Below are 25,726 nucleotides of genomic sequence, written 5' to 3'. Positions count from 1 at the left end.
TATTTTTTCATTTATGAATTTTACATTTTAAATCAATACCTGTATGACAGTGTCAACGTTATCTAAAAGGTACATCTGTAATATATATATATATTTTGTAGTACATTGGTTATTTTTTTCATATATATTCTAATCGAAATGTTTTATTTAATTTAGAGTTGTGCATTTTATATTTTCAAATAATAATTACATCGTTTTTACATGAATACCTTTCTGACAGCATCACAGTTGTTTAAAAAATAAGTTTATTCACAACCAAACAAGCACATCAGGCATTGACATTTAAGTCTTGTGTTGTAATCAGGGACCTTCCGTCCATTTTGATTGGAACATTCTGCTTTCTTTTGACACGCTTAATCAGATTTTCTGCACCGGAACACAGGGGAGCTTTTACTTGGAAATCAGAGTTGCATAATAAATCCGTCTTTAGAAAACTCTGCTAGTAATTCAGATTTTCTATGGTGACATATTTAATCTCGGCAAACATCCTGACAATGTCGGTTTACAGAGTAATTGCACTCAAGTTTGCCTGACACGACGGGAAGCAAATCATTCGAGCACAAACGTTCTCTTCAAATAAAAACCACACTCATTTGTCTAGAGAGAGCATTTATTTTGAAAGAGACCCAAAATATCTGCCATCATGGCTTGTACATGCCGTGGAAAGTGACGGGCATGGTGCACTCCACCTCAGCCCGGGCGATCTCAGACAGGTCCTTGGCGTTGAGAATGAGGAGGTACCCTGGTCTCTGGGAGCCAGGCGCCACCACGATGGTCAGCAGCACGCCTGGCCACGCAACAGATATCGCTTCACATTGGCACACATCAATTGTTGTCTATTGGCTTTGCTTTTTATTTGGCTTTTTTGCCACACGTGGACCACAAAGTGAGACCGAGCCTCAAGAAGGGGTGCCATGAAAGTTATGTAACTCAAGGTAGTGTTTACATAGTTAACGTCTTTTTACACTAGTACAAACAATGTACTATTCTCATTTTAATGTTGATATTTAAAATGTAACTGCTTTTTACACTTGTAATCACCTTCATAATGGAATTTTTCACTTGAGTGTTTTGAGATGAACAGTGATAGAGAGACTCGCCTCCAAGGCGGAAGTGCAGGTGAGTACACGATTGTATGTTTTTGAATGTCAATTTTAAAAGGACCTCACTTATTTTTTTTCTTGTACTCAACTGAATCATATATGAACGTCTTTTTACACTGGTCTGACGGGAAGTCTTTATGTGAAGACCCGCGCCTCCGAGTCACAATCGGTAGCCTCCCACCGGACGTCGCCATGTGCGTCTCAAAGGGGATTCGAACTAGGTCATTTCTTTTTTGCACTTGTGACCGTTAAGAATGTAAAAATGTGTTATGATGGTGACAGTTTGACTCAAACAGATTTTCTGTTCCATCGTTTCCTACAATGAGAAAAGGCTTTAAAAATCCGAACAGCTATCATCTTTGATACGCTGATGATAGTTCCTCTCTTCCACCAGCATAAATTACCCACAATGCAAATGACCTATGATAGCTTCACTTCATATTTGAATTTAAAAACACCACCGAGTTTGTCTATCCATTTGTCCAATTTCTATTCTGTCTGCCCTCATTAGGGTCATGGGTGAGCTGGAGCCTATACCAGCTGACTTTGGGCAAGAGAAGGGGGGTACACCCTGGACTGGTGAGCAGCCAATCACAGGCAACATATAGACAAAACAAGCAATCACACTCCCATTGGGCGATTTATAGAGTTTTCAATGAACCCAACATGTTTGTTTTGGGAATGTGGAAGGAAGCTGGCGTATACTCAAGCACGGGACAGAACATACGACTGAAGTCCAGATTCGAACCCAGAACCACAGAATTGTGAGGCAGACGTGCTCATCAATAATCCACCCTGCTGCCGTACCCAATCGAATGAGATCCAATGAAATCATCGGATTAACCCCTCAGTGTCAAATCAATAGTGAGCGTACATACCGTCGTCCTCATCAACACCGTCGGGGGTCTGCACAAAGAGGGGCTCCGAAGGGTACGAGTCCGGCTCTTGCCAAATCCAGGTCTCCTTGGTCTTCACGTTCAACTTGCAGATCTGCAAGACGGAAGCTCAAGTGAACCCAAGGGCAGCGTGTGCGCGCGACAGCTTGCCCGTGAGGCCCAGTCCGCACCCTGTCTGGTATGAAGTGGTTGAGACCCAGGCCGTAGGCGTACGTGTAGTTCTTCCCTGCGTACTTTTCATAGTTGATCTGTGGGAACTCAAATGCTGCAAACACATCAAAATGCACTGTGTATTACTATGTACAGTATTAGTATTTTACTGGCTTCTGATTTCAAAAGTAATTTCCATTCATTTGTGTATATGTAATAATATGAGGCAATCATATTTGCAGCCAGAACGGCCCTCCGAGTGGAACCAGAACTCCGATGTGGCCCGCGACAAAAATGAGTTTGACACCCCTGGTGTACGGCCGACTCGTTTAATTTCGCCCGCCGAGCATTTATATTATCAAGAGTCTGTTTTTGTCTGCTGCCAGGTCAGCCTTGCAAATGGGAATCTGTTCTCAATTGCCTTGCCTGGATGAATAAAGGTCAAATAAAACATTTAAAAACATTATGTTCTGTAATTTTGCTGATTTTCTTTCCCTCTAAAATTCACCAATGGTTTTATTCATGTTCATTCATTCTTTTTTTAAATCTATCATTAAACATATATGTTTAACATTACATGCATGCTGTATATTTAATAGAATTGGTTAAATATAATCATAATTAAAGTAATAACAAACAAATGAGAATTAATTATTAAAATGAACTTTTATAATTGATTTATTGTAAATAATAAAATGCCCAACTATTAGTTAAATAATATATATATAAAGTATATAAAGTGTGTATAAGTGTATATAAAGTTAAAACATTTTATCAATTGTTACATAATTACAATACTACGTATAACAAATAACACAAACATAAAAATGAACTATTTTATTTAGAAACAAACAACAATTTCCATACACATCTATTTTTATTTATTTTTTTTTTACCAAAATTAAAAAACAAATATGACCCTTAATCACAAACATTTGCTGATACACTACTGTTCAGAAGTCTGGAAGTCAATTAAATAAAGTCCTTATTTTTAAAAGATTTTTTTTTTCTTTTTTTAAACCATATTGACAACATCTAGAGACTGCAATTTGGATTATTATAATGTTCATCAAAAACAGTGCTTGTCTTTCATAGATAAGACAAATACTGAAAGTGATCCCAAACCTTTGACCGGTAGCTTGCATTTATGGTATATTTTGGTATATTCCTAAACTGTGTCAAGACTGAACGCGTGAATGCATTGGAGTTTTTACCCTGACGAGGTCCAGCGAAGAGCACCTCGGGCTCCAGCCAGATGGTCCCGTCAGCGTGCATGACTGCTGTGGCTGTGGTGTAAGGCAAGCTCACCAAGTTCTTGCCTTGCTCCTCCTGCATCACATGCACAAGAGCTGAGCCTCTGTGAAGCGGTGTAACAACCGCAATCGGATCATTAGATGACATCGGCGCCAGGCTCTGCTGTGACGGATCAAATCCAACTAACAATTGCTTTCGACACTTCGAAACTTCACACCCCTATCCTACTTTTCTGGGAGTTCGACATATGTTACGGCTCTGATATGTTACGTTATGACGCTGGGTCTAAGCTCTTTCATGCAGAATTCCTGCGAAATGAATATTCCAGCCAAGGGATATTGTCAGATTGTGACAATTGCCCTCAATACAAAAGGACAGAAGTGAGTGAGGGAGTTAAACTTCTGTCTACTGTCTTGACATTTGAGAATTTCTCTTGCCTCTGTTACGGTTCAGCTTCTATCTTCGAATGCCGAAAATGGCCGGGTCTAACTGCTTTCCGGTAAAGATCCTGCAAAATTGCCCCATCAGAGCAGTAAAAGAAGATCGACCGCGTTTGCCTTTTTCCGGACGGCAACAAATTGGTTTCAACACAACACGACTGGATGTCAGGTGTTCAACTTCACACCGCAGTCCAAGCATTGTGGACACCTCACCGTCTCTGATACTGCCGCTGAAGGCTGAAGCAGCAAAGTCTAGCCTTTTTTTTTTTTTTTCCACAGAGCGCTTGCAAAATAGCACAGATGTAACGGAAGCTCCGTCATTGCCTTTCACTCAGAACCGAGCTGAGTGGGATATTACCGAACATTGATAACTGCGTTCAAAACAACTGATTGCGGCGGTGAGTGCCAGGTGTTCCACTTGACACCGCAGTCTCGGCATTCTGGAAGTGTCTTACACAAGTGTCGTCGCGTATCTGTGACGACTCTGATACTACCTCCGAAAGCAGAAAAAATGCCAGGTTTTACGGACCGTATGAAAAGATCTATTCTATGTGCGTCACCTGAAGTCAGTTGGGATTTATAGAAAGCGTGATTGACCTTGTGGATGTCCAAGGGAATGACGTATCTGCGGACCTCCGGCTGGGGCGCTATCATGGCCGCCTGCTTCACCTCCTCCCAGTTGGCCCTCAGGTTGGCCAACCACAGGTAGTTGTACACAAACTCGAAGCTGATGCGCACGATAGACGTGAAGGAGGACAACAGCGTCAAACTAAATCTGTCAGCGACGTTGCGGCGACTCACCCCTTCCACGCGCACAGGTCGAACACAACGAAGCCGTTGTCCTCGTACGTGTTGATGTGGTGGAACATGCCGATGGCCGCCCCTTTGAACTTGTGGTCGTAGTACTCACCTGGATTCTTTCTGGCAATGTGGAACAACGTCTGCGAACCAAATCAGCATCACAACGTTAGCGCCGCCTCGTTTGCATTTCAAATCACCTGAACACATCGACGGCAGAACCGCCAAAGTGGAACATAGTCGATTCATATTTCCCATAGGAAATAATGTTAGCTTTGGTTTTGTCACAGAAAAGTCACTTTTTTTCCCCCACACAATATTAAAAACCTACTCCAGTGGAGAGACTTTTTTTCACTTTTTGTCATGGAAAATCTGACTTGTCACAATATTACAACATTTTATCCCAAATAAATCTTTTTGTCCCTGAAAATCCTACTTTTTTCCCCCTTCATAATACTACAACTACTGAACAACTGACTTTTTCACCTTACGGTACAAAGAATTGTTGTCAGTGAAAGTCTGACTTTTCCCCCCCTCATAACTTTGTGACTTTTTCTTAAAAAAAATATGTATATATTTTTGTCACGGAAACTCTGACCTTTTTCCCTTCATAATACTGTCACTTTTTCTTTTTAAAAAAAATTAACTTCATGTCACAGAAAATCTGACTTTTTTTTTGTTATGATTTTTTTCTTTAAAAAGACTGTGACAAAAATCTGAATTTTCTCTTAATAATCCTATTGCTTTTTAATATATATATATATATATATATATTTACTGTTATGTAAAATTGTGACTTTTTTCCCCTGACAATAAGTAAAAATTTTTGTCAGGAAAAATCTTACTTTTCCCCCCTCATAATACTGTAATTTCCCTCCACAAATAAAGACTTTTTAAGACGGAAAATAAGACTTTTTTCCAATAACTATATAACTTTAATTTTTCCTTTTAAAAAGATAACTTTTTTTTTTGCTATGGAAACTCGAACGTTTTCTCATTGTAATAGAATGACTTTTTGTCACCAAAAAAATATGACTTTTTCCATCATAATGCTACAAAATTTACCAGAGAAATATCCCTTTTTTTTTTTTTTTTTACTTTTTTTTTTACAGAAAATCTCCCCCCCCCCCCGCCCCTGATAAGATTGGCTGATGCTTGTTTTGTGGGATAAAAAAAAATATATGAAAAAGCAAAATACTCCATCCTTTGGTTTGACTTGTTAGGCATATTTTTCAAGAAATGTTTGGCCAAAGTCCAAGTTGTTCAACATTGTGTAGCGTTCAACTTTGGAGTCTCCACTGGGTGTTTTTATGTCTACCCCTTGGCTCTCGTTGGACTCGAAGCAGTCCATGTAGTTGGAGCCTCGGATGCTCCAGGCGCTCAAGAACTTGAGCAGGTTAATCTTCACCGGCGTCTCCACGAAGACGAAGTAGTTTTCCGACATGCCGAAGCTGTGCACGTAGGCGGGCTTGAACCGCTCGGCGCTGGGGAACTGCACCACCACCCTGGCCTTCTCGATGGGGTCCGACTTGTCTGAGACGACAGCGTGACGAGGATGTTAGACTTCACGAAATGGACAAAACTATTAAGAAACCTGAACATTACACCATAACAGCTTGTTTTTGTTTTGTTTGAGAATTGGTCGTTTTACTGATGACAAAGCAAGTCTTTTTCTGACAGCCTTGATCATTTTTTTTAAATACGTTTCACAGATTTATTTATAGACATGGTAAATCGACACACCAGGAAGAATTGTTTGGGTTAAATGGCGACATCTAGGAGGGATGGAAATCGCCGGGACCTTCCTCACACAAGACATTTGATTCAGATCTGACCTTGTGGAGCTGAGAAATTGCCAATTTTTCAATATATACCACTTTTATAACTTCTCTGCAAAAACATACTTTTTTCCTGAAACTAAATTGTTTTTCTCAAATAAACATTTTCTCCAAAAATGTGTTAACTTCTAAAAAAAATCTTGACTTTTTTTTTCAAAATACAGTTTTTAAATTCCCTAACCTTTAAGACTCTTTTTCTCAAATCAATTCAGCTAAATTACTTTTTTCTTGAAGCTATTAGGGGAAGAAAAAAATCTTGAAAATACAGAATACTACTTTTTCTCAAAAATGTGGGATTTTTTTCCCAAAGTATGCTTTTTCTATGATTATTATTATTATTACTATTTTCACAAAATAATAAGACATTTTCTTTCAACAAAAAAAAAAAAAAAAAAAAATATATATATATATATATATATATATATATATATATATATATATATATATATTGCTAAACATGTTAACCAAATACCATGTTGCTTTGTAACATGGAACCGGACCTTTTTTTTGCGGGTTACACCTACGAATGCGACCAAACACCGAGAGGAACAAAGTAGCAAGCCATTGTGTCATTTGTTTGGTATATATTTGGATATTTTGTCTATTTTGTGTCTTTGAGGTTTTACAGACTATAGTCTACTAGTCCACGACGACAGAGCGTGACTTGAGCAAGTGGGTGATCACGTGATTTTGACGTGCAACCCCCTTTGCGTGCCCCGATACTTGGCCTTCGTCATCCATTGCCGCAAACCTTTCTGCGTGGGTGGAATCCTGACAATGTTGTAGGCCAGCGTGGCTCCTTTCCCCATGCAATTCCCGATGTTGTACACGGTGCCGTCCCTCTCGATGTGGGGGTGCGCCGTCACGCCGTTGATGTTGATGTAGTTGCACATGTCCACCTGTGAGGCACAAATGGAGCGTTTTTAACAAAGAGGGCCTCGTCGTTTGTTTCTCCCACGGCGCGCACCTTCTTCAGCGTGTCTAGAGTCTCGGGGTCCACTTTGGTGATGTAGTTGGTTTCGGTGACGGCGTAAAAGTCCTCGCCCACCGGGTAGACGTTGACCAGGCAGTTGTCTGTCACCTCAACACCCTTGAAGTAGGAGAAAAACCTACACGCAGGTTTCAGCATGTTTTAAACACTGAGGGAGAAACCAGTGACTGTCGTCTACGTACCTTGAGAAGATGTTTTTGCAGGGGTCGGGATAAGCGAATGTGCCAAATTCGGTGATCACCACACGCTTCTCCGTGATGGCCCGCATGTAAGCGTCCGTTTTGACGAATCTAGAAACAGCAAACGCGTCGTTCAACTTTTCTGATAATAGCGCAACACAAGTTCGGCATTGGACCAAAAGTACGCCCCAAAAGTGACGCAAAAACACCAGGATGCAGCACATTGATCTTCTAAAGTAGTGGTTCTGAAACGTTTTACACCAAGTGCCACCATCATAACCAACATTAAAATTCAGTTGCATAGTAGGCATAAGTGTTCATCAAAAATGAGGGTTCCCCCCCGCCCCCCCTGAAAAAGTATATTTAGCCTCATTAATCCACTGTAACATTTTTCACAGTTTGAACATGAACACGGCTTGAACATAGAAACATAAAAAGCTATGATGAGTTCATTAAAATGTATGAATAAAAGCTAATTACCAATTCAACCCAAATAAATGTTTAAAAACAAACAGTTCTTAATGATTGAATGGAATTGTGTTGACATTAAAAGGCAACATTTACATAGCTTAGCAACTGAAGTATTTAACTTGACAAAAATCTCAAAAATATCTGATATTTTTCCTCATTTAAATTAACCCAGTGTAATTTGATGTATGCCCTAAAGTGAAATTAAATTACATTTTGATTTTCATTTCACAAGATTGGATCTTCTTTCTAAATATATATATATATATATATATATATATACACACACACAACTTTTTTCTTCAAACTATCTCACTTTTTGTTGAAAATACACATTTACCCCCCGAAATACATATTTTTGTCCAATTTACAACATTATTCTCCTAAAATTACACCTTTAACCGAGTGTAATTTTACATATTTTTGGACTCGTGTTGCGATGACAATGTAAAAAAATAATATAAACTACAGATGTCTGAATCACCTCTCATCATTCAATTTATCTACTTACTTATTCAGAATGTAAAAATGTGACTTAGTTTAACAAAGCCTGCCTGCAGTTAATAAAGGTTTGACTGGATGATGATGACATTTGACCACAAACTGGATTAATTCATTTCTACGGGGGGGGGGGGGAGGACTCTAAATTCAAACTACCAGCCTACGACAGATTGTTTTGACGATAACGTTGATTTTTTTATTCAACAAAGTCTTCTGAGGCATTTTACTTGCGAAAGTAGGTGACTTGTCCGTTCTTGAAGTCAAACTTGTGCATGAGCGCCTGTCCATCAAAGAGGTGGTAGAAGGGCTCGTCTCCCACCTCGAAAAGACCCGGACCCAAACGCAGAAGACTTCCCCTCAGAAAGGAAGGAATCCTTCCTGGGGAAAATAACACAAGACATTCAGGCGTCCAAGTGGTCTGTCATAATAATCCAACATAATGGAGTAAAATAAATAAATAAATAAATAAATAAATAAAACAAAACAAAAAACACAAAAAAAAGGGAACCTATGACCGTTGCGGGAAGAGGCTCGGCAAGCTCCTCGCAGGTCTCGAAGATCTTCTTGTAGCCACCGGCTGGGTGTTCAAATCTGTTTGCAAGCATCAAATAAAATCTAATTTAAACAACCTTAGGTCACATTCAATTAAGCATGATTAAATCTCTTATAATGAAATGAATTACAGTTAAATTCCTCAAAAGGTAAATCGATACAATGACTGCAAATTCAAAACATTTGCTTTAAATGTAATCCAATTAAATAACATTGATATTGAAATAGATATAATTACTGTGGCTTAAATACAATAACTTTACATTTAATCAAATTAAATAACAATTACTGAATGACAATTAAAACCATTCAAATGTATTTTGTTGCAAAAATACAGTCCAGTTAAATATATTAAATTAAATTAAAATGAAATGCACCACGATTAAATCCATTACGATTAAAATGGGCATAATAAAATGAAATAACAAAATTAAATCACATTAGTAGCAATTACACGTATTAAAATGGAATCCTGGTAAATTAAATTGAATGTGATTAAATAAGATTAAACAATGTAAATTATTTGCAGGAAACCTTCTGTGTTGTTGTGGTAATAAAACAAAAAAATATCTGATTCAATTCCAATTTTACCTGCTGACCATGATTCCTCTAGTGTGGAATAAAACAAGGCAAACTCTTGACGTACAAGTCTGGACTCTCTGGCCAGACTGGAGCTATTTATCCATCTCGTGCCACCTCACAAGCTGCGTTGTCAAGCTTTTAGTTTTCTTTTTTTCTTTTTTACCCCCCTTTATTTCTGGCCAATCAGGTTCAAGTGTGAACAAGAATCCTATTGTGCTGCGATATATCCCGTGCTGGATGTTTCAGTCGCAGGCCCGCTTGAAGCCGGATTTGTGGTGCACACAGAATTAGAAATATGTCGCAATGGGGTTTTGGGGCCAGTTGTTGACCTTTACAATTAATAAGGTGCTTAGTCATGCAAAGTATACATTCTGTACAGTATACCGAGCTTTGCTACAATGTTAGCTACGCCTTCATTTTTGTTTGACACAGGTATTAATGAAACCATGTTTATTATTGTGATTAATACAGCCCTATGGGGGGCACAAGCCAGTGCAAACTGTAGGCCGGTCCCAAGCCCGGATAAATGCAGAGGGTTGCGTCAGGAAGGCCATCTGGCTTAAAACTTTGCCAAACAAATATGAGCTTTCATCCAAAGAATTCCACACCGGATCGGTCGTGTCCCGGGTTAACAACGTCCGCCACCGGCGCCGTCGACCTGCAGGGCGCCGGTGGAAATTCAGCTACTGTGGGTAAAAGTCGAAGGAGGATAAGAGGTGGAAAGCGGGTTCTTCGGCAGAAAGAGAAGAGGAAAGCACAGAGCCTAGAACTGAATGTGGGGACTTTGAATGTCTATGACAGGAAAATCTCGGGAGTTGGTTGACATGATGATTAGGAGAAAGGTTGACATATTGTGTGCCCAGGAGACCAGGTGGAAAGGCAGTAAGGCTAGAAGTTTAGGGGCAGGGTTTAAATTATTTTACCATGGTGGAGATGGGAAGAGAAATGGAGTCGGGGTTATTTTAAAAGAAGAGTTGGCTAAGAATGTCTTGGAGGTGAAAAGAGTATCAGATCGAGTGATGAGGCTGAAACTTGAAATTGAGGCTGTTATGTATAATGTGATTAGTGGCTATGCCCCGCAAATAGGATGTGACCTAGAGGGGAAAGAGAAATTCTGGAAGGAGCTAGACAACATTACCAGACAACTAGCAACCCTTTATTGCTCACTGACTGTTTTTTTTTTTTTTTTGTCAATGTCCTTATGTCTCAAAAGTGTTCTCTGTCAATTGACTGTCTGTTGTCGTACTAGAGCGGCTCCAACTACCGGAGACAAATTCCTTGTGTGTTTTTTTGGACATACTTGGCAAATAAAGATTATTCTGATTCTGAAGTAGTTCTGAGCATCCCAGACAGAGAGAGAGTCGTGATTGGTGCAGATTGTAATGGACATGTTGGTGAAGGAAATAGGGGGTGATGAAGAAGTGATAGGTATGTACGGCATCCAGGAAAGGAACTTGGAGGGACAGATGGTGGTAGACTTTGCAACAAGGATGCAAATGGCTGTAGTGAACACTTTTTTCCAGAAGAGGCAGAAACATAGGGTGAACTACAAGAGCGGAGGTAGAAGCACGCAGGTGTATTACATCCTTTGCAAACGATGTAATCTGAAGGAGGTTACCGACTGTAAGGTAGTGGTAGGGGAGAGTGTGGCTAGACAGCATAGGATGGTGGTGTGTAAGATGACTCTGGTGGTGGGGAGGAAGATTAGGAAGACAAAGGCAGAGCAGAGAACCATGCGGTGGAAGCTGAGACAGGGCGAGTGTTGTGCAGCTTTTCGGGAAGAGGTGAGACAGGCTCTCGGTGGACAGGAGGAGCTTCCGGAAGATTGGACCACTGCAGCCAAGGTGATCAGAGAGGCAGGCAGGAGAGTACTTGGTGTATCTTCTGGCAGGAGAGGAGAGAAGGAGACGTGGTGGTGGAACCTCCCAGTAAAGGAAATCATTCAAGGAAAAAGGCTAGCTAAGAAGAAGTAGGACACAGAGAGGACCGAGGAGAGGCGAAAGGAATACATTGAGATGAGACATAGGGCAAAGGTAGAGATGGCAAAGGCCAAAAGAGAGGCAGATGATGACATGTATGCCAGGTTGGACACTAAAGAAGGAGAAAAGGATCTATACAGGTTGGCCAGACAGAGGGATAGAGATGGGAAGGATGTGCAGCAGGTTAGGGTGATTAAGGATAGAGATGGAAATATGTTGACTGGTGCCAGTAGTGTGCTAGATAGATACTTCGAGGAGTTGATGAATGAAGAAAATGAGAGAGAAGGGAGAGTAGAAGAGGCAAGTGTGGTGGACCAGGAAGTGGCAATGTTTAGTAAGGGGGAAGTTAGAAAGGCATTAAAGAGGATGAAAAATGTAAAAGTAGTTGGTCCTGATGACATTCTTCAGAGAAGTATGTTAGAATAATACAGGACATGTACGATGGCAGCAGAACAGCGGCGAGGTGTGCTATAGGTGTGACAGATGTATTGAAGGTGGAGGTGGGACTGCATCAGGGATCAGCCCTGAGCCCCTTCCTGTTTGCAGTGGTGATGGATAGGCTGACAGATGAGGTTAGACTGGAATCCCCGTGGACCATGATGTTTGCAGATGACATTGTGATCTGCAGTGAAAGCAGGGAGCAGGTGGAGGAAGAGTTAGAAAGATGGAGGCATGCACTGGAAAGTAGAGGAATGAAGATGAGCCGAAGTAAAACAGAATATATGTGCATGAATGAGAGGGGTGGTGGTGGGAGAGTGAGGCAACAGGGAGAAGAGATAGCAAGGGCGGAGGACTTGAAATACTTGGGGTCAACCGTCCAGAGCAATGGTGAGTGTGGTCAGGAAGTGAAGAAACGGGTCCAAGCAGGTTGGAACGGGTGGAGGAAGGTGTCAGGTGTGTTGTGTGACAGAAGAGTCTCTGCTAGGATGAAGGGCAAAGTTTATAAAACAGTGGCGAGGCTAGCTATGATGTACGGATTAGAGACAGTGGCACTGAAGAGACAACAGGAAGCAGAGCTGGAGGCGGCGGAAATGAAGATGTTGAGGTTCGCTCTCGGAGTGACCAGGTTGGATGAAATTAGAAATGAGCTCATCAGAGGGACGGCCGAGGTTCGATGCTTTGGAGACAAAGTTAGAGAGAGCAGACTTGGATGGTTTGGACACGTCCAGAGGAGAAATAGTGAGTATATTGGTAGAAGGATGATGAGGATGGAGCTGCCAGGCAAGAGAGCGAGAGGAAGACCAAAGAGAAGATTGATGGATGTCGTGAGGGAAGACATGACGGCAGTTGGTGTTCGAGAGGAGGATGCAGAAGATATTATTTTTCACAACGATGCCTGACTTTTTTCTTGAAAATAAGACTCTTGGAAAATACACTTTTTCTTAAAAAATTGTTTTTAATATTTGACATTTTCTCTTAAAAGTATCTGATTTTAGTTTTTGAAATATATGTATTTCCCCATTAAATTACAACTTTTTCTCCTGTTATTTTTCATATTTTACACTGAAAATTTTAAATGTTAAAAAAAGATGAGATCCATAAATTGCCCCTTTCTCTTGACTTTTTCTGTGTGTCGTGCCAAGATGAATATGCCTACTGAATTTTGTGCCAATTGGTGAAACTGGCACTGGATGCCATTTGTTTTTCGGTCTCTGGGCACCAAAGGACCCCCTGGTGTTCGGGTCCAAAATCTAAAATAAAAATATAAAGTCATTGCTGACTTGATAAATTTAGGCCAGAGGTTCTTGGACGTAAAATGTCATAATTTTCTTGTCTCGGTACAGTTCTAATCCAGGGAAACGGGGGATTATGTTGGACAAACGCCGCATTGTTCATACTGAGGGGAGAAGTGAGTTATGACGCTTAGTCATCATGCCACACTACTTTTATTTTGTCCTTTTAGAACAAATACTATTGTAATATATAGTGTGGACACTATATGGTCCATTCCAGAATGAAAGGAAAATTTAGGCATGACATTTTTTAAAAAACGGACCATTTTCTGTCCAATTACTATGATTACTATTATTTAAGTTACCAGGTTGAAAATCCATGCTAATGTTAGAGGTTTTGCTCAAGAGTACATGATGGTTGTGTTGGTCAAGAACAAAATTATAATAAATAGAAAAACTTGCAGTATAGAAAATGGATGGATGATATTTATGTTTTTTTTTTTGGAGTAACAGGGTTGCTTTGGTTTGAATACCAAACTCTGTCATGACTGAAAAAAAAAAAAAAAAAAAAAAATATATATATATATATATTTTTTTTTTTATATATATATATATATTATTTGAAATTTCATGAGGAGGATAGAAAAATATCCTCCAATTCTGGAATAACCCATATATAATAATACAGTTTGCTCGGTTGTCATGGAGACATCTTTTTGAACAGTTGGGATTAATCCATTTTTCTACATTCCGCATCACTGGATATGTCCCCGCCCCCCACCTGTTATGAGTTTTCATGATACGTCACACGCCCTTAATCACAGGATGAAGTTTGCACAGTTGCCATTGAAATATTATGGGATATGACTCTCACAGAGCTAACAATCCATCTTGGCCACCTGACTCATCACCATGACAACGGGGCCGATGCCAACCCCCTGTTGAGGACTGAAATACTGACGGTCCCCTTTTGTCCTGGAACTTTTCTGACACATTTGTATACGAGGATAGCGACCTCAAGTGGACAACATAGTACAGTACACACATTTTGTACAAATTATACAGTACTAACAGAAGGACTGGATATATGTCAGTCATTGTGGTAACTTTATACACACGTCCATAAAAGCACTACAGGTCCAAGACAGGAAGTGTAGTGTCAACAATTTTATTTGGTATTTGAATAAACTTAAATGTACTTTTTTCAGCAATCAAAACGTTGGAGAGGAAACGTTACACAGTACTGAAATTGTTGTATGAGGCGGGTTAATTGGCGTAAATCGATTCGTCCTGTCGCAAAGAAAACGTGTCACTACAAAGGTCGGTTAGTATTGAACCCTATTTAAAGTTGGCCGGTGTATTATATGACGAGCTGTCAAATATGATAACATCAGAATCTGTTGGTTCTGAAACCGGTTGCGTCTTATTATAATGGTTGTACGATACGACAGACTGTCACCATCACAGGTCACCGTCCTCCATTTTTGAGTTGCACGCACGCGTACTGATGGAGCGTTCACGCAACCGCGGAATTCGGAGAGTCTGTACGTCACATCATAGGTGGTCGCATAAAATACAGCCGAAACCAACAACAAAGTTTCAGTGATTGCCAATATTTTATAGGGGTCTTTTTTGATCACATTATTTTTGAAACAATAGGGTCTTGGAATGCATATTTCCTTTGACTATCCGCATATTTGTCTTGTTTTCATATGAATAAGCATACATGAAGGACGTGTCGTTACGACACAGACTTTAAAGACGTCGTGGCCATCAAAACGGGTATATATGAGCACGCAAACCGACGTCGTTTCACTCATATTTTAAGGTCGTGGGCCCAAAACTTGTCTACCTCTGTCGAACACAGTAGCCTAGGGGAGGTGTTCGAATTTGCAATGTACGACAGGGAATTTTGTAATTTCGATTTCCCACTACAACTGGAACGCATCATTTAATCCCCAAGATGGCCGCAGAATTGTGGTAGTCCGTTGTTGCACCAGTTAGCAGCTAACCCGCTAAAAATCGAAAAAAAATCGCTATTTCTACCACCCAAAGGTCACCGTAAGCGTGACTAAATATAATTGTTTGACGTAGTTGTTGTTTGTTAAGTGGAAAAAATGAGTTACACCACGAAGGTTGTCCAGGTGACAAACGTGTCGCCGAGCACGACATCGGAGCAGATGAGAACTCTTTTTGGCTTCCTGGGAACCATCGAAGAGCTCAAGTTATTTCCGCCAGAGTGAGTCAACAAAACGATTTATTAATGACTTAATTTATTGGTGATATGTTTTGTGGCTAATTGTTTAGTTTACCATGAAAGCCAGTCCGAAACGTTACATAAGGCCTAGCATGCTAATGCCAGGGGTGAAGCCTGGCTAGCTAACTTGGCTAAATTGTTGCGATGGAAAAGCCTTTTTTTGTGCCTGTAATTTCAATATTTCCTTTGTGACATATGGGTTTAATTCTTTGGCTTCAAAACAACCCCGTAAGCAGAGTTACAAATGGGATTCGCTGCAAAATGCAACCAAACGTAGATAAGCAAATGCATGCGTTTGTTCAATTAACCTACGTTAAGTACGTATATATCAGTAAGTACACAGTGCATTTTTACGATTCCACAGAGAACGATTCGAACTCAACAATGAAGTAATTAATTAACACACAAAAAAGCTGCAAACAAAATGGTAGAATCTCTCACAAAGCAAGATGGACTAAAGCAACGATTATTTCCCGTATTTGCCCGTGGATATATTTTTTTAAGCAGTACATTGAGCACTTTGCCGTTTGCATCTGTAATCTCGCGTCCATTGAGCACTTTGCTGTTTGCATCTGTAATATCGCGAATAGCGAACATTTGCGTGAAACCGAACCACCCGCCCCCCAAATGTTGGTAATTTCTGATATCAACCGTTTAACTTTAACCCGTTATACCCCAACCAATGATCCCAAAGCATGTTATTAGTTTGAACTCATCTTAACGTCATTACCCCTAAAAAAAAATAATAATAATAAAAAAAGTGTGGCAGATGATTTGAGTTCTATATGTAGCGAGGACTCCGCCATGTATGTCGCTGCTTCGCAACTATTAGATGTTTACTACTTTCCCATTAGCCATTTTCTGTATTGGTGCTTATTTTTTAAATGCATATGTCAGAAATAATGGCTCCTAGATTCCACAAAATAACACCAATGCACTACATTTATTTTAGACTGAGCTTTGGCCCAAGCACCAAAATGGCAAATAGGCGATAGTCACAAAGTCACATCTCCGAGTTGAATTATCCTGATGTATTATTACATTGCAAGCCAATGGTTACTGCTGTCTATAAAAGAATTGACTCTTTTCCCCTCTTTCGCAGTGACTCCCCTATGCCGGTGACATCACGTGTGTGTTTTGTGAAGTTCCAGGAGCCAGAGTCTGTTGGCGTGTCCCAACATCTGACCAACACTGTTTTTGTCGACCGAGCTCTGATCGTGGTCCCGTTTGCCGAAGGTTTGTGTCCCCGCGAAAACCCGCCAACGACTCGGAAGTCAGCTCATTTGTTAACCACGAGTGTATTCACATTATATGTAATGGAAATTTTGGTTTACTGTACCAATGCAATTCTCTGACCAAAAGATATATGGCAGCATACCAAAAATCTGCCTTATGGAAAATGAGTTGGTTAATTTCAAACTGTGGGTTCTGAATTCAATCATGCATTTAAGTTCTCCCCCCATACCGGACTATCCTCTGTTAAACTTCTCTCTGTCATTTGTGTGTGACTGTGTGTGCGCGCCTGTGTGTGCGAGTGTGTGTGTGGATTTGTAGTGAAGAAGTCAAAAGCAGCCTCCTGGTTGATGGCTGAAAGTGGTCCTCTGCCTGCCAACAGGGGACTGTAAACATTTGCAAAAGGCCCGGATGCTTTCAAGCCCCGCCCCTCTCTTATTTGTCCTCTATTGTCTCTCTCTCTCTTTCTCTTCTTACATTAACTCCCATCTCTCCTAGGTGCTTTAGAGCGAAGCACTAGATGTTACGTAAAGTTACAGAGTTGCTCAAACATGGACCTATTAAACATTTGTATAACGCAGGTTGCACTCACACTAGGTACCTTATGATGCTCAAGCATGCTTTTAGATGTGCATTTGTACCCTCTGAAAAGAGCAAAATCATATTACGCATGATACCTAATGTCATGATTGTTTCACTAATGTTAAGGGCACTGTATCATGCTCCATCAGTTCATCTGCGAGTTAACTACAACCTTGCATAACCGTCTAGCAGCACTCTGGAGAGTGATGTCTACAGTGACAAAGTTGTAAAACAAATTTAGAATTGTAGGTATATAAGTTTTACATGAATAAGGGTCAAATAGTTTATTAAAAAAAAGTTGTAATATTAAGAAAATAGTCACCATATTCTGACCAAAGAAGTTTTAGTTGGAAGAGAATGGTGTCATCACAAGAATAAAATCATATTAATCTAGGGGGAGGGGGAGTAATTTTAAGAAAATGTTCAAAATATAAAAAAGGTAATTGCATTACAATAACATAATTATGATAATATACTAAATATGAGTCACAATGCGAGAAAAGTAGCTTTTATTGAATAAAACTAATTCATGAAAATTTTCTATGTTAAGGCAAAAGTTGTCCAGAATATTTTTAATCACTAGTATAAAGTGAAATTTGAGAATTAAAATTTTAAGAGAATGGTTGAAATATAATTAGTCAAAATATGAGAAAAATGCTTGTATTTTTAATAGTTGAAATTACAAGACTAGTCAAATTATTACTGGGAAAAAAGATGTAAGTTTAATTGTAATTATTTGAGTAGAGAGTTTGTAAAAAGGCCACACTTTATAGGGAAAGTCACCACCCACCCCCAAAAAAGATAATTTTATGAGATTAAAGTATGACAATGACTGCAGGTTTGGTTAGTATACTAAAAATTTACTTCATTATTTTGACCCTTTTTCTGTAAAAGTTATTTATATTATATGTAGTTTTTATTTTGTCTTTATTTTGTTACATTGTAATTTTACAGTATAGATATATATTTTTTAATTTATTTCTTTGTGGCACTAATATAATAATGACTCAAAATGAGCCCCAAAGTGGTGACTAAAGTAGTAATGCAGCGTCGTATCATAAAGTGTAGACATTTGTGTGCGCGCTTGGGCACAGCTGAATCTTGTACAGTTACCAGCTGCGGCTAACCATGCGTGAGCACGTTATGGGACTGTTGGCCCAGTGAGAGTGCACCTTACGGATATACCAGGAAGTTTCCAAAATAAGCACTTGATTCTGAATTGGGACATGCCGAAGACAACGTGGTGATTAGTTGTAAGCGTATATATTGTCAAGATGCATACGCTGTACAAACCTGTATCCAAAACAGGTTTGAGACCAGGCGTAGTCATTAAAAGCACTTGCATAATAGTCTGAGATGGCCGCCGACATGACTCACTGGATGTTGCTACACTGTTTCACATTTAACAGTGGTCTTCTTTTTGTTGTTGTGTTTTACAGTTGTTTTTCCCTGGCTCAGCCAGTCCCGTAGACTGAAACGCTGCTGCAGAAAATACCATCCGACTTAATTTGTCTCCTGCAGCCATTTTCTCTCCCCCCCTCTCTCTTTCTCCAGTGTGCTCTTTTTGTTTACATGTTGTCGTGTGTGTGTGTGTGTGTGTGTCCACAATGTCTGACTGTCAGAGTTTTAGAGGAATTAAAGGGGGTAGGGGCACTTCACTGCGGGGTAAGCAGCGTCATGCTGTTGGGGTGCTTTAGTCAAGGTGGTGGGACTTAAGAGCTCTTCCAAAACAAGTCAAGAGGAAGAATGACATCCAATTACAGAAGACCAACCCCAGACCTAAACCCAATTGAAAATCTGACCTCATAAAAGATACCCTTGCATTTGTATGGCTTTGCGAAGACCAGCTTGCAGATAATGGCCAGTTTAGATGTGCCATGCTAATAAACTCATACCAAAAAGTTAAGTGCATGGGCTCCTCGGTTTGCAACAGCCTCAACATACGGTTTGATGTTACAAAATACAGTGATGCCTTGAGATTAGGGTTAGGTTAATTTTTATATTTTTTTCTCTTTCCTTCCTTCCTCCTTCCTTTGCTTTGATTTAAACTAAAATTGGAGATTGAGCGCTGTGTGGTAGCAGTGAATGCAACTGCTCACTTTGCAACAAGCAGCAGTTTGGCAAATAGTGAACCATTCTTCAGATAGTGTCTTGGAGCCCAGTTAATGCTTACTGTCCACATAAACATAGAGAATTACTTGTGGAGTTAAGATTACCACATAGCTTTGCTTTGGGTAGATATATTTATCTTAATGCTAATATACAATGCAAAACACCATAGACAGGCTATTAGCTTTGCTTTGGGGAAATTGTTTAGCTTAATGCTCATATGCAATGCAAAACACCATAGACAGGCTAACTAATAGCATCAGTGTTACAATGTTATAATCCTTTAAACACAATCGGTGAAGCAGCACTCATGACATATTCTTTATCCTCTATGAAGCACAATTAATATTTCTGTGGCTTCTTGAGAAGTTGTGACCTTCTCCGTGTATATTTGTATGTCAGTATTATGCTGCTCCCAGGTGGCTAAGGTGCGGACACCAGAAGGAGCAGTACAATGTCCACTGAATTGAAGCAACAAAAAAAAGTAAAAAAACATTTAATTCTTTACATTCTATGAATTCTTATTATTATTACTGGTGTTTCCATTCTCAATGGGATAAGAGAGGTTTGAGATGTTTTGAGAGTTGTCACCGAACGAATTAATCTTGTACCTCAAGGCATCACTGCGTTTTGCGCAGCGGCGGCAGAATACGTACTTTACTAAAGTAGCGTATGTTCGTGATGGACTTGCGTCCAAATTCCTAACGCAAACTGAGGACCCTGGTGTTAAGTTTAGGGAAGTCACGCTTGAATGCTTATTTTATGCCTGCATTGTTTCCTTTTGAAAATGTACAGGTTCCAGGTCACATTGTGTTTTTAAATCAGGGGTGTGTTTACTTGCCGTGATACTTAATTCACGACCATCAAACAAAGTAAAAGGAAGATTGAAAAATGCTTTTGGCTGCTAAAGTTTTTACTTTCCTGTGACTTGAGTAGTTGAGTGTAATAGATGCAATTACAGGTAAGGAGAAAAAAAAATGTTACAGCAGTTTGATGCTGCTACTATCATGTGGTATATTTCACTGTGATGTGTATTTTTTAAAATTAATTTATTTATTTTGGAGACATTGTGTCAGACTTTTTGCCAACCGCCCTAAAATTCTCTCTGTTGTTTGTATCTCCGATTTTTTTCTCTGTGTGCTTTTTAGTAGCGAAGGCGCCGTGAGTGAGTCGCTTGTTTGAGTAAACCGTCTAAATGAAAACTCACTGCCCATTGGAGAAGAGCTGGGCTTGCTCACGTTTGGTTCATGACTTAGCAAACACGTTCAGGTGATACATTCTTGGCAGTGTTCATTGGACTTAGTGTGATTGTATGCCAGCATTAGTTTGTGTCACTGCAATCATTGTGTTCAAGTCTGCACACCCTTGGAAGGTAACACCTCTCAGTGTGAAGGCACTTTTCTTGGACATGTTTGACGCGCACGCAGTCACTGCTTCCCGTCCTGACGCCGCCTTGTGTTCCCCTCAGGATCCATCCCGGACGAGGCTAAAGCGTTGTCCCTGCTGGCGCCGGCAAACGCCGTTGCGGGGATCCTGCCCGGTGGAGGACTTCTCCCCACTCCCAACCCCATGCCCAATCCTGCTGTAAGATGTCGAACCTCCACTTTGCTGGGAATCTATTTAAATCAGCAAATTAACAGTTTTATTCTCTGCTCAGATGGGAGCAAACCCCTTTGCTGGTCTCAACATGGATGCAATGGCTGCATTTGGATTCCCAGGACCCAACATGAATCCTCAGGTGGTCACACAGTACAACATATAGAAGTGTAATTCAATAAATTAGAATATGGTGGAAAACTTAACAATGGTTCTTTTTATTTATTTCAGTTTAATTCAAAATGACTCAAGTTGTATAAATTTACTCCCCACAAAGTGAAACATTTTCATATTTTAAATATAAATTTGATATGAGTTCATAGCTAACCAAAATCACAAACTTTTTTGTTTCTTAAAATAAATGTAAAACATTTAAATATTCCATTAAACTACAACAGGGATGTCAAAGTCCTTTTTTGTCGCGGGCCACATCACAGTTCTGGTTCCGCTCGGAGGGCCGTTATGGCTGCAAACCCATATGATTGCCTCATATTATTACATGTACACAAATAAATGGATAATTACTTTTGAAATCAGAAGCCAGTAAAAACTGTTCAGCTACAGTATGAATCAATTTTATTTTAAAAGGGTGGTTGGTAACAAAAAAATGCTTGCAATCTTTCAATACTTTTCAAAGTGAAGCCAATTTGCAATTTTTGTATTTTAGCGAGGAACACAGTCGATGCACACACTTGCGGGCCACGTGAAATGACGTGGCAGGCTGGATCTGGCCCCTGGGCCACCAGTTTGACACCTGTGCACTACACCTACCTGCAATTTGAATACTAAAATATAAGCATTTAAATGAATTATTAGCTGAAAACTTGATTGACCATGGGAAATAATTCATTCATTTGAAAAAAAAAAATAAAAAATTTAAATTTTGTAGATGCTTATTTTTATAATTGTTAGCTTAATAGTACAATAGCTTACATCATGTATTACATTTTCAGCAAACAAGAAAAATCGAGTTGCCCCGATTCAACCATTGCAAATGACCATCACCTGGATGAATCTACACAGACATAAAAAACAATTTTAGCATGCATGTTTGTATTTTGGTAATTGATAGTCACAGTAAGTTAAAAATGACACAGACACAATTATGATCATGAATTTTAAAATGTTTTAACAAACATTAAATCCTGTGTAACAGTCTAGCTGACACACACTTCTTGAGAGAGCAAACTAGTTGACTCACTCAACTGGTCATGGACTCCCATTTTGTCTAGCTGGCTTCATGATGTCATTGAACAACAATCAGCTTCACACAATACAGTTCTTTTATTATTCCTTTTGAATTCAGATTGTTTGACTCTTCCAAGCGAATTAAAGACGACATCATGGTATGGCATTGTTGGAGTGACCAATTAGATTGCTCTGATGTCATCCCTTATGATGCTAACAGCCATTAGAGCGAGGGCATACTCGGCACAGAGGTTGATGATTACTATGACTCCAAAGTGTATGAAGTGTAAGCTTGTACTCACAGTGTTGTATTATTTGTGTTTGTAGGCTGCTGACCAGCTGCTGAAGCTCATGACAGATCCTCAGTAAGTGGACACAGACTGAACAGACTGACTTTTTAACGTACAAACTAACACGTGTTGCCGTAGACTCAACCCACTGGCCGCCGGCTTGAACCTGAGCGCCGGCCTCAAAGCCGACGCAGCCAACAAGGAAATGGAGGAGGCCATGAAGCGGGTTCGAGAGGCACAGTCTCTCATTTCTGCCGCCATCGAACCCGGAAGTGAGTCTACGATTATTTATTTTTCTTTTTTTCCTCTTCTGTTTGTCATTCTTTTTGTTCTTCCTTCTCATTCTTCAGTTATGTGATTGCACTACTTCACACATCTATCTCTTCACACATCTATCTTATGTTGCTCCACTAGATGACAGCCGGAAGAAGCGTTCTCGGTCCAGGTCCAGAAGGAGGCGCTCCAGATCCAGGTCCAGACGCAGGTTTGAGAAACACTAGCAATGTACACCTTTTTGTATGTTGATCAAAACAAATGGTAACGCCGTCAACGTTGCAGGCGAAGCGGCAGCAGGTCCAGACGGCGCTCGGTCTCCAGAAGCAAGCGGCGCTCCAAAAGCCCTCGCAGGAGGCGGAGCCGCTCCAGAGACAGAGGCAGGCGCTCCAGGAGCAGATCCAGGTACGTACGTGTCAGAATACACATTGTGCCCCAATCAATCGTATACATACTAAGTGAATGTCGATTAGCCTTCGAGCAGCCTCTCCACAGTCCGTAAGTGAGCTAAAACGTCAAATGTTCCTGGCAGAGATCGTAAGAAAGAAGAGGCGGCGAGGAGGAGGTCCAAAACGCCGCCCAAGAGCTACAGCACCACTCGCAGATCACGCAGCATCAGCCGGTGAGTGACAGGACATCAACCAACTCAATCGTATCAACCACGATAATGTCTTTAAAAATATATATATATATTTTTTTTTTTACTTGTGGTCCGCCTGACTAAGGAGGCGCAGGCGCAGCCGCAGCGCCAGCCGCTCCCCCAAGAAGTCGCCCAAGAGACGGAGCTCCAGATCTCCGTCACCTCGCAGGTCAGCGGGAGGGAAGAAAGAAAAAAAAAAAAAACACCACGCTTTCATTTTGTTTGAGAGATTGGTAAGTGGCCTCTATTGTCTGCCACGCAGGCACAAGAAGGAGAAGAAGCGCGACAAGGAGCGCGAGCGCCGCAGCGATAAAGACAGAGGACGAGAGGAGAGAGACAGGTCCACCAGCAAGAAGAAGAGAAGCAGGGACAAGGAGAGGGACCGGGACCGGGACCGGGACCGCAAGTCTGATGCAGGAGACAAGGAAGATATCAAGGTAAAAGCAAAAATGACAAATATATTTTTAGGTTTTACCCTGCAATCATTAGAAAAATCGATTTTTATTTCTACAGCAGCCCCTCTACCCGGCAAAGTAGCTGGAACTTATTTGCATTTACACATAAAAAAAAAAAAAAAGTTTTGTTTTGTGGTTTCAGATCACGAGGGATTACGACGAAGAGGAGCAGGGCTACGACAGCGAAAAGGAGCGTCAGGAGAGGAAGGCGTCCGACTACTCTGACTCGGACTACCCGCCTCAGTTCGCCGATGGCAACGGCGACTCGCGGCAGGCCAACGGCGACGACGATGACGGCGACGCCCACGAAGACGACATGGATGTCAGCGACTAAGCGCGCCGTCACGCTCGGTTCAAAGCAGAAAAAAAAGAACACTCTCCCCATCATGATTTGCCTCCTCTCCACCCGTCACATTTAGCGCATTGATGCTTTGTCACAGTTAAACTGGAAGTCCAATTGTGTTGCTTTTCTGCTCACGTTACACATATAATTCATATGCTTTCTTTTTGGTAGGCTCTCCCTCGTCGATGTTAGCAGCTCGTTATTTGGAAATGTTTGAAACGTTTCTTTTATCATGGTTTCTTTTATATAAATAAAACCCGTTTGGTAAATGATGCTGTGTAGTCTGTTTGTTTTTTCTTTCATCTGCGCCTTCTGGTGACCAACATGTTTGACATACGCAGACAGTTAGTTAAATACACTATGAAAGTGGCTGGACTAGTTTATTTTCAGTGCCAATTATAAGGTTTAGAGATTGATTTTTATTTGTCGCATTACAAGTTTAAACAATTTTACATTTTTCTTATTTAGATATTGTTTATACATGAACAAGTGTCTAATGACTAAATTTTCTATAAACTTAGGGTTTCTATGCAAGTATGGAGTTGGGTTTAAGGGGAATCACGTTTTTAGAATGTTTGCGTCCTGATGAAAGTGAGGCAACGTTGGAAGGGCAAGATAATGTTTTTGGGCTGTTGGGGTTGCCCAAAAAGAAAGAAAGGTCACACATTCTGACTGTTGCAATTAGGGTTTTAAAACGGTTAGGGTTTTGAAGTAGCGTTTCTAAATAGGGTTAGGGTTTCAAAGGGTGGTTTGAAAATAGGGTAAAGGTTTTAACAGAGTTAGGTTTTCAAAACAGGGTTAAGGGTTTCAAAGTAGGGTTTAAAACAGGTTTGGGTTTCAAAGTAGGATTTCAAAACAGGGTTAGGGTTTCAAAATAGGTTTAAAACAGGGTTAGGGTTTTAAAGTGCGGCTTCACATTAGCGGTAGGGTTTCAAAACAGGGTTAGGCTTTCAAGGTAGGTTTTAAAAACAGAGTTAGGGTTTCATAGTCTGGTTCAAAACATGCGGCACGTTAGGAATATTGTGTCATCTATTTCCATCTAAATTTCACGTGTGGTCGGTTTCCGGTCATATTACCTTGAGAACGCCCGATCTTGGAAGCTAAGCAGGGTCAGGCCTGGTTAGTACTTGGATGGGAGACCCACTGGGAATACCATGTGCTTTAATTAAGCCTTTTTGCACCTATAATATTGATTTACGATGGCTGCTCTTATTACTTACACTCTCTCTATATATACTGTTCATCAATGTGTATATAATAGTGGTGCCTTGTGTTGCTCTTTGTGCATCATCATTATTTCTTTGGGACGCCTTTGGGTGTGCTTGACATGGCCACCGGGGGGCAGTATCCTACAGT

At 40.3% G+C, this 25,726-nt stretch overlaps 2 protein-coding genes across 3 annotated transcripts; one reads left to right on the top strand and one right to left on the bottom strand.

Moving 5' to 3' along the window:
• Positions 1-257: 257 nt before the first annotated feature.
• On the bottom strand, positions 258-9,883 carry rpe65a (retinoid isomerohydrolase RPE65 a). The gene is made up of 13 exons (XM_061695071.1): positions 9,762-9,883; positions 9,127-9,209; positions 8,846-8,996; positions 7,653-7,760; positions 7,447-7,588; positions 7,231-7,378; positions 5,960-6,174; positions 4,645-4,784; positions 4,441-4,570; positions 3,364-3,478; positions 2,170-2,264; positions 1,982-2,093; positions 258-787 (listed from the first exon to the last, which is right to left on the bottom strand). The coding sequence occupies exons 1-13, from the start codon at positions 9,770-9,772 to the stop codon at positions 642-644; spliced, it is 1,596 nt and encodes a 531-aa protein (XP_061551055.1). The 5' UTR covers positions 9,773-9,883; the 3' UTR covers positions 258-641.
• Positions 9,884-15,183: 5,300 nt separating this feature from the next.
• LOC133411624 (serine/arginine-rich splicing factor 11-like) lies at positions 15,184-24,642 on the top strand. Of its 2 annotated transcripts, XM_061694196.1 has the most exons (12): positions 15,184-15,643; positions 16,764-16,897; positions 21,054-21,169; positions 21,243-21,323; positions 22,697-22,734; positions 22,798-22,931; positions 23,074-23,143; positions 23,218-23,337; positions 23,465-23,554; positions 23,658-23,741; positions 23,835-24,009; positions 24,170-24,642. In XM_061694196.1, exons 1-12 carry the CDS (start codon positions 15,522-15,524, stop codon positions 24,359-24,361), a joined length of 1,356 nt encoding a protein of 451 aa, XP_061550180.1. In that variant the 5' UTR covers positions 15,184-15,521; the 3' UTR covers positions 24,362-24,642. The 2 variants fall into 2 exon arrangements, with proteins under 2 accessions (XP_061550180.1, XP_061550181.1); XM_061694197.1 differs by lacking the exons at positions 15,184-15,643; positions 16,764-16,897 and adding an exon at positions 17,032-20,854.
• The last annotated feature ends 1,084 nt before the right edge of the window (positions 24,643-25,726 follow it).

Source organism: Phycodurus eques, chromosome 13, assembly GCF_024500275.1.
Source record: "Phycodurus eques isolate BA_2022a chromosome 13, UOR_Pequ_1.1, whole genome shotgun sequence".
Taxonomy (NCBI): Eukaryota; Metazoa; Chordata; class Actinopteri; order Syngnathiformes; family Syngnathidae; genus Phycodurus; species Phycodurus eques.
This window is presented reverse-complemented; position numbering and strand designations above follow the sequence as displayed.

Excerpts from the sequence above, each read along its gene's own strand:
- rpe65a (XM_061695071.1), bottom strand. Across the intron at positions 4,785-5,959 it reads AGTCCAACGAGAGCCAAGGG|ACGTTGTTCCACATTGCCAG; the intron begins GTAGACATAAAA and ends TTTGGTTCGCAG. Across the intron at positions 3,479-4,440 it reads TTCCCTTGGACATCCACAAG|GAGGAGCAAGGCAAGAACTT; the intron begins GTCAATCACGCT and ends CATGTGATGCAG.
- LOC133411624 (XM_061694196.1), top strand. The coding sequence starts at position 15,522 with ATGAGTTACACCACGAAGGTTGTCCAGGTGACAAACGTGTCGCCGAGC. Across the intron at positions 21,170-21,242 it reads ACCCCATGCCCAATCCTGCT|ATGGGAGCAAACCCCTTTGC; the intron begins GTAAGATGTCGA and ends TTCTCTGCTCAG. Across the intron at positions 24,010-24,169 it reads GAGACAAGGAAGATATCAAG|ATCACGAGGGATTACGACGA; the intron begins GTAAAAGCAAAA and ends TTGTGGTTTCAG.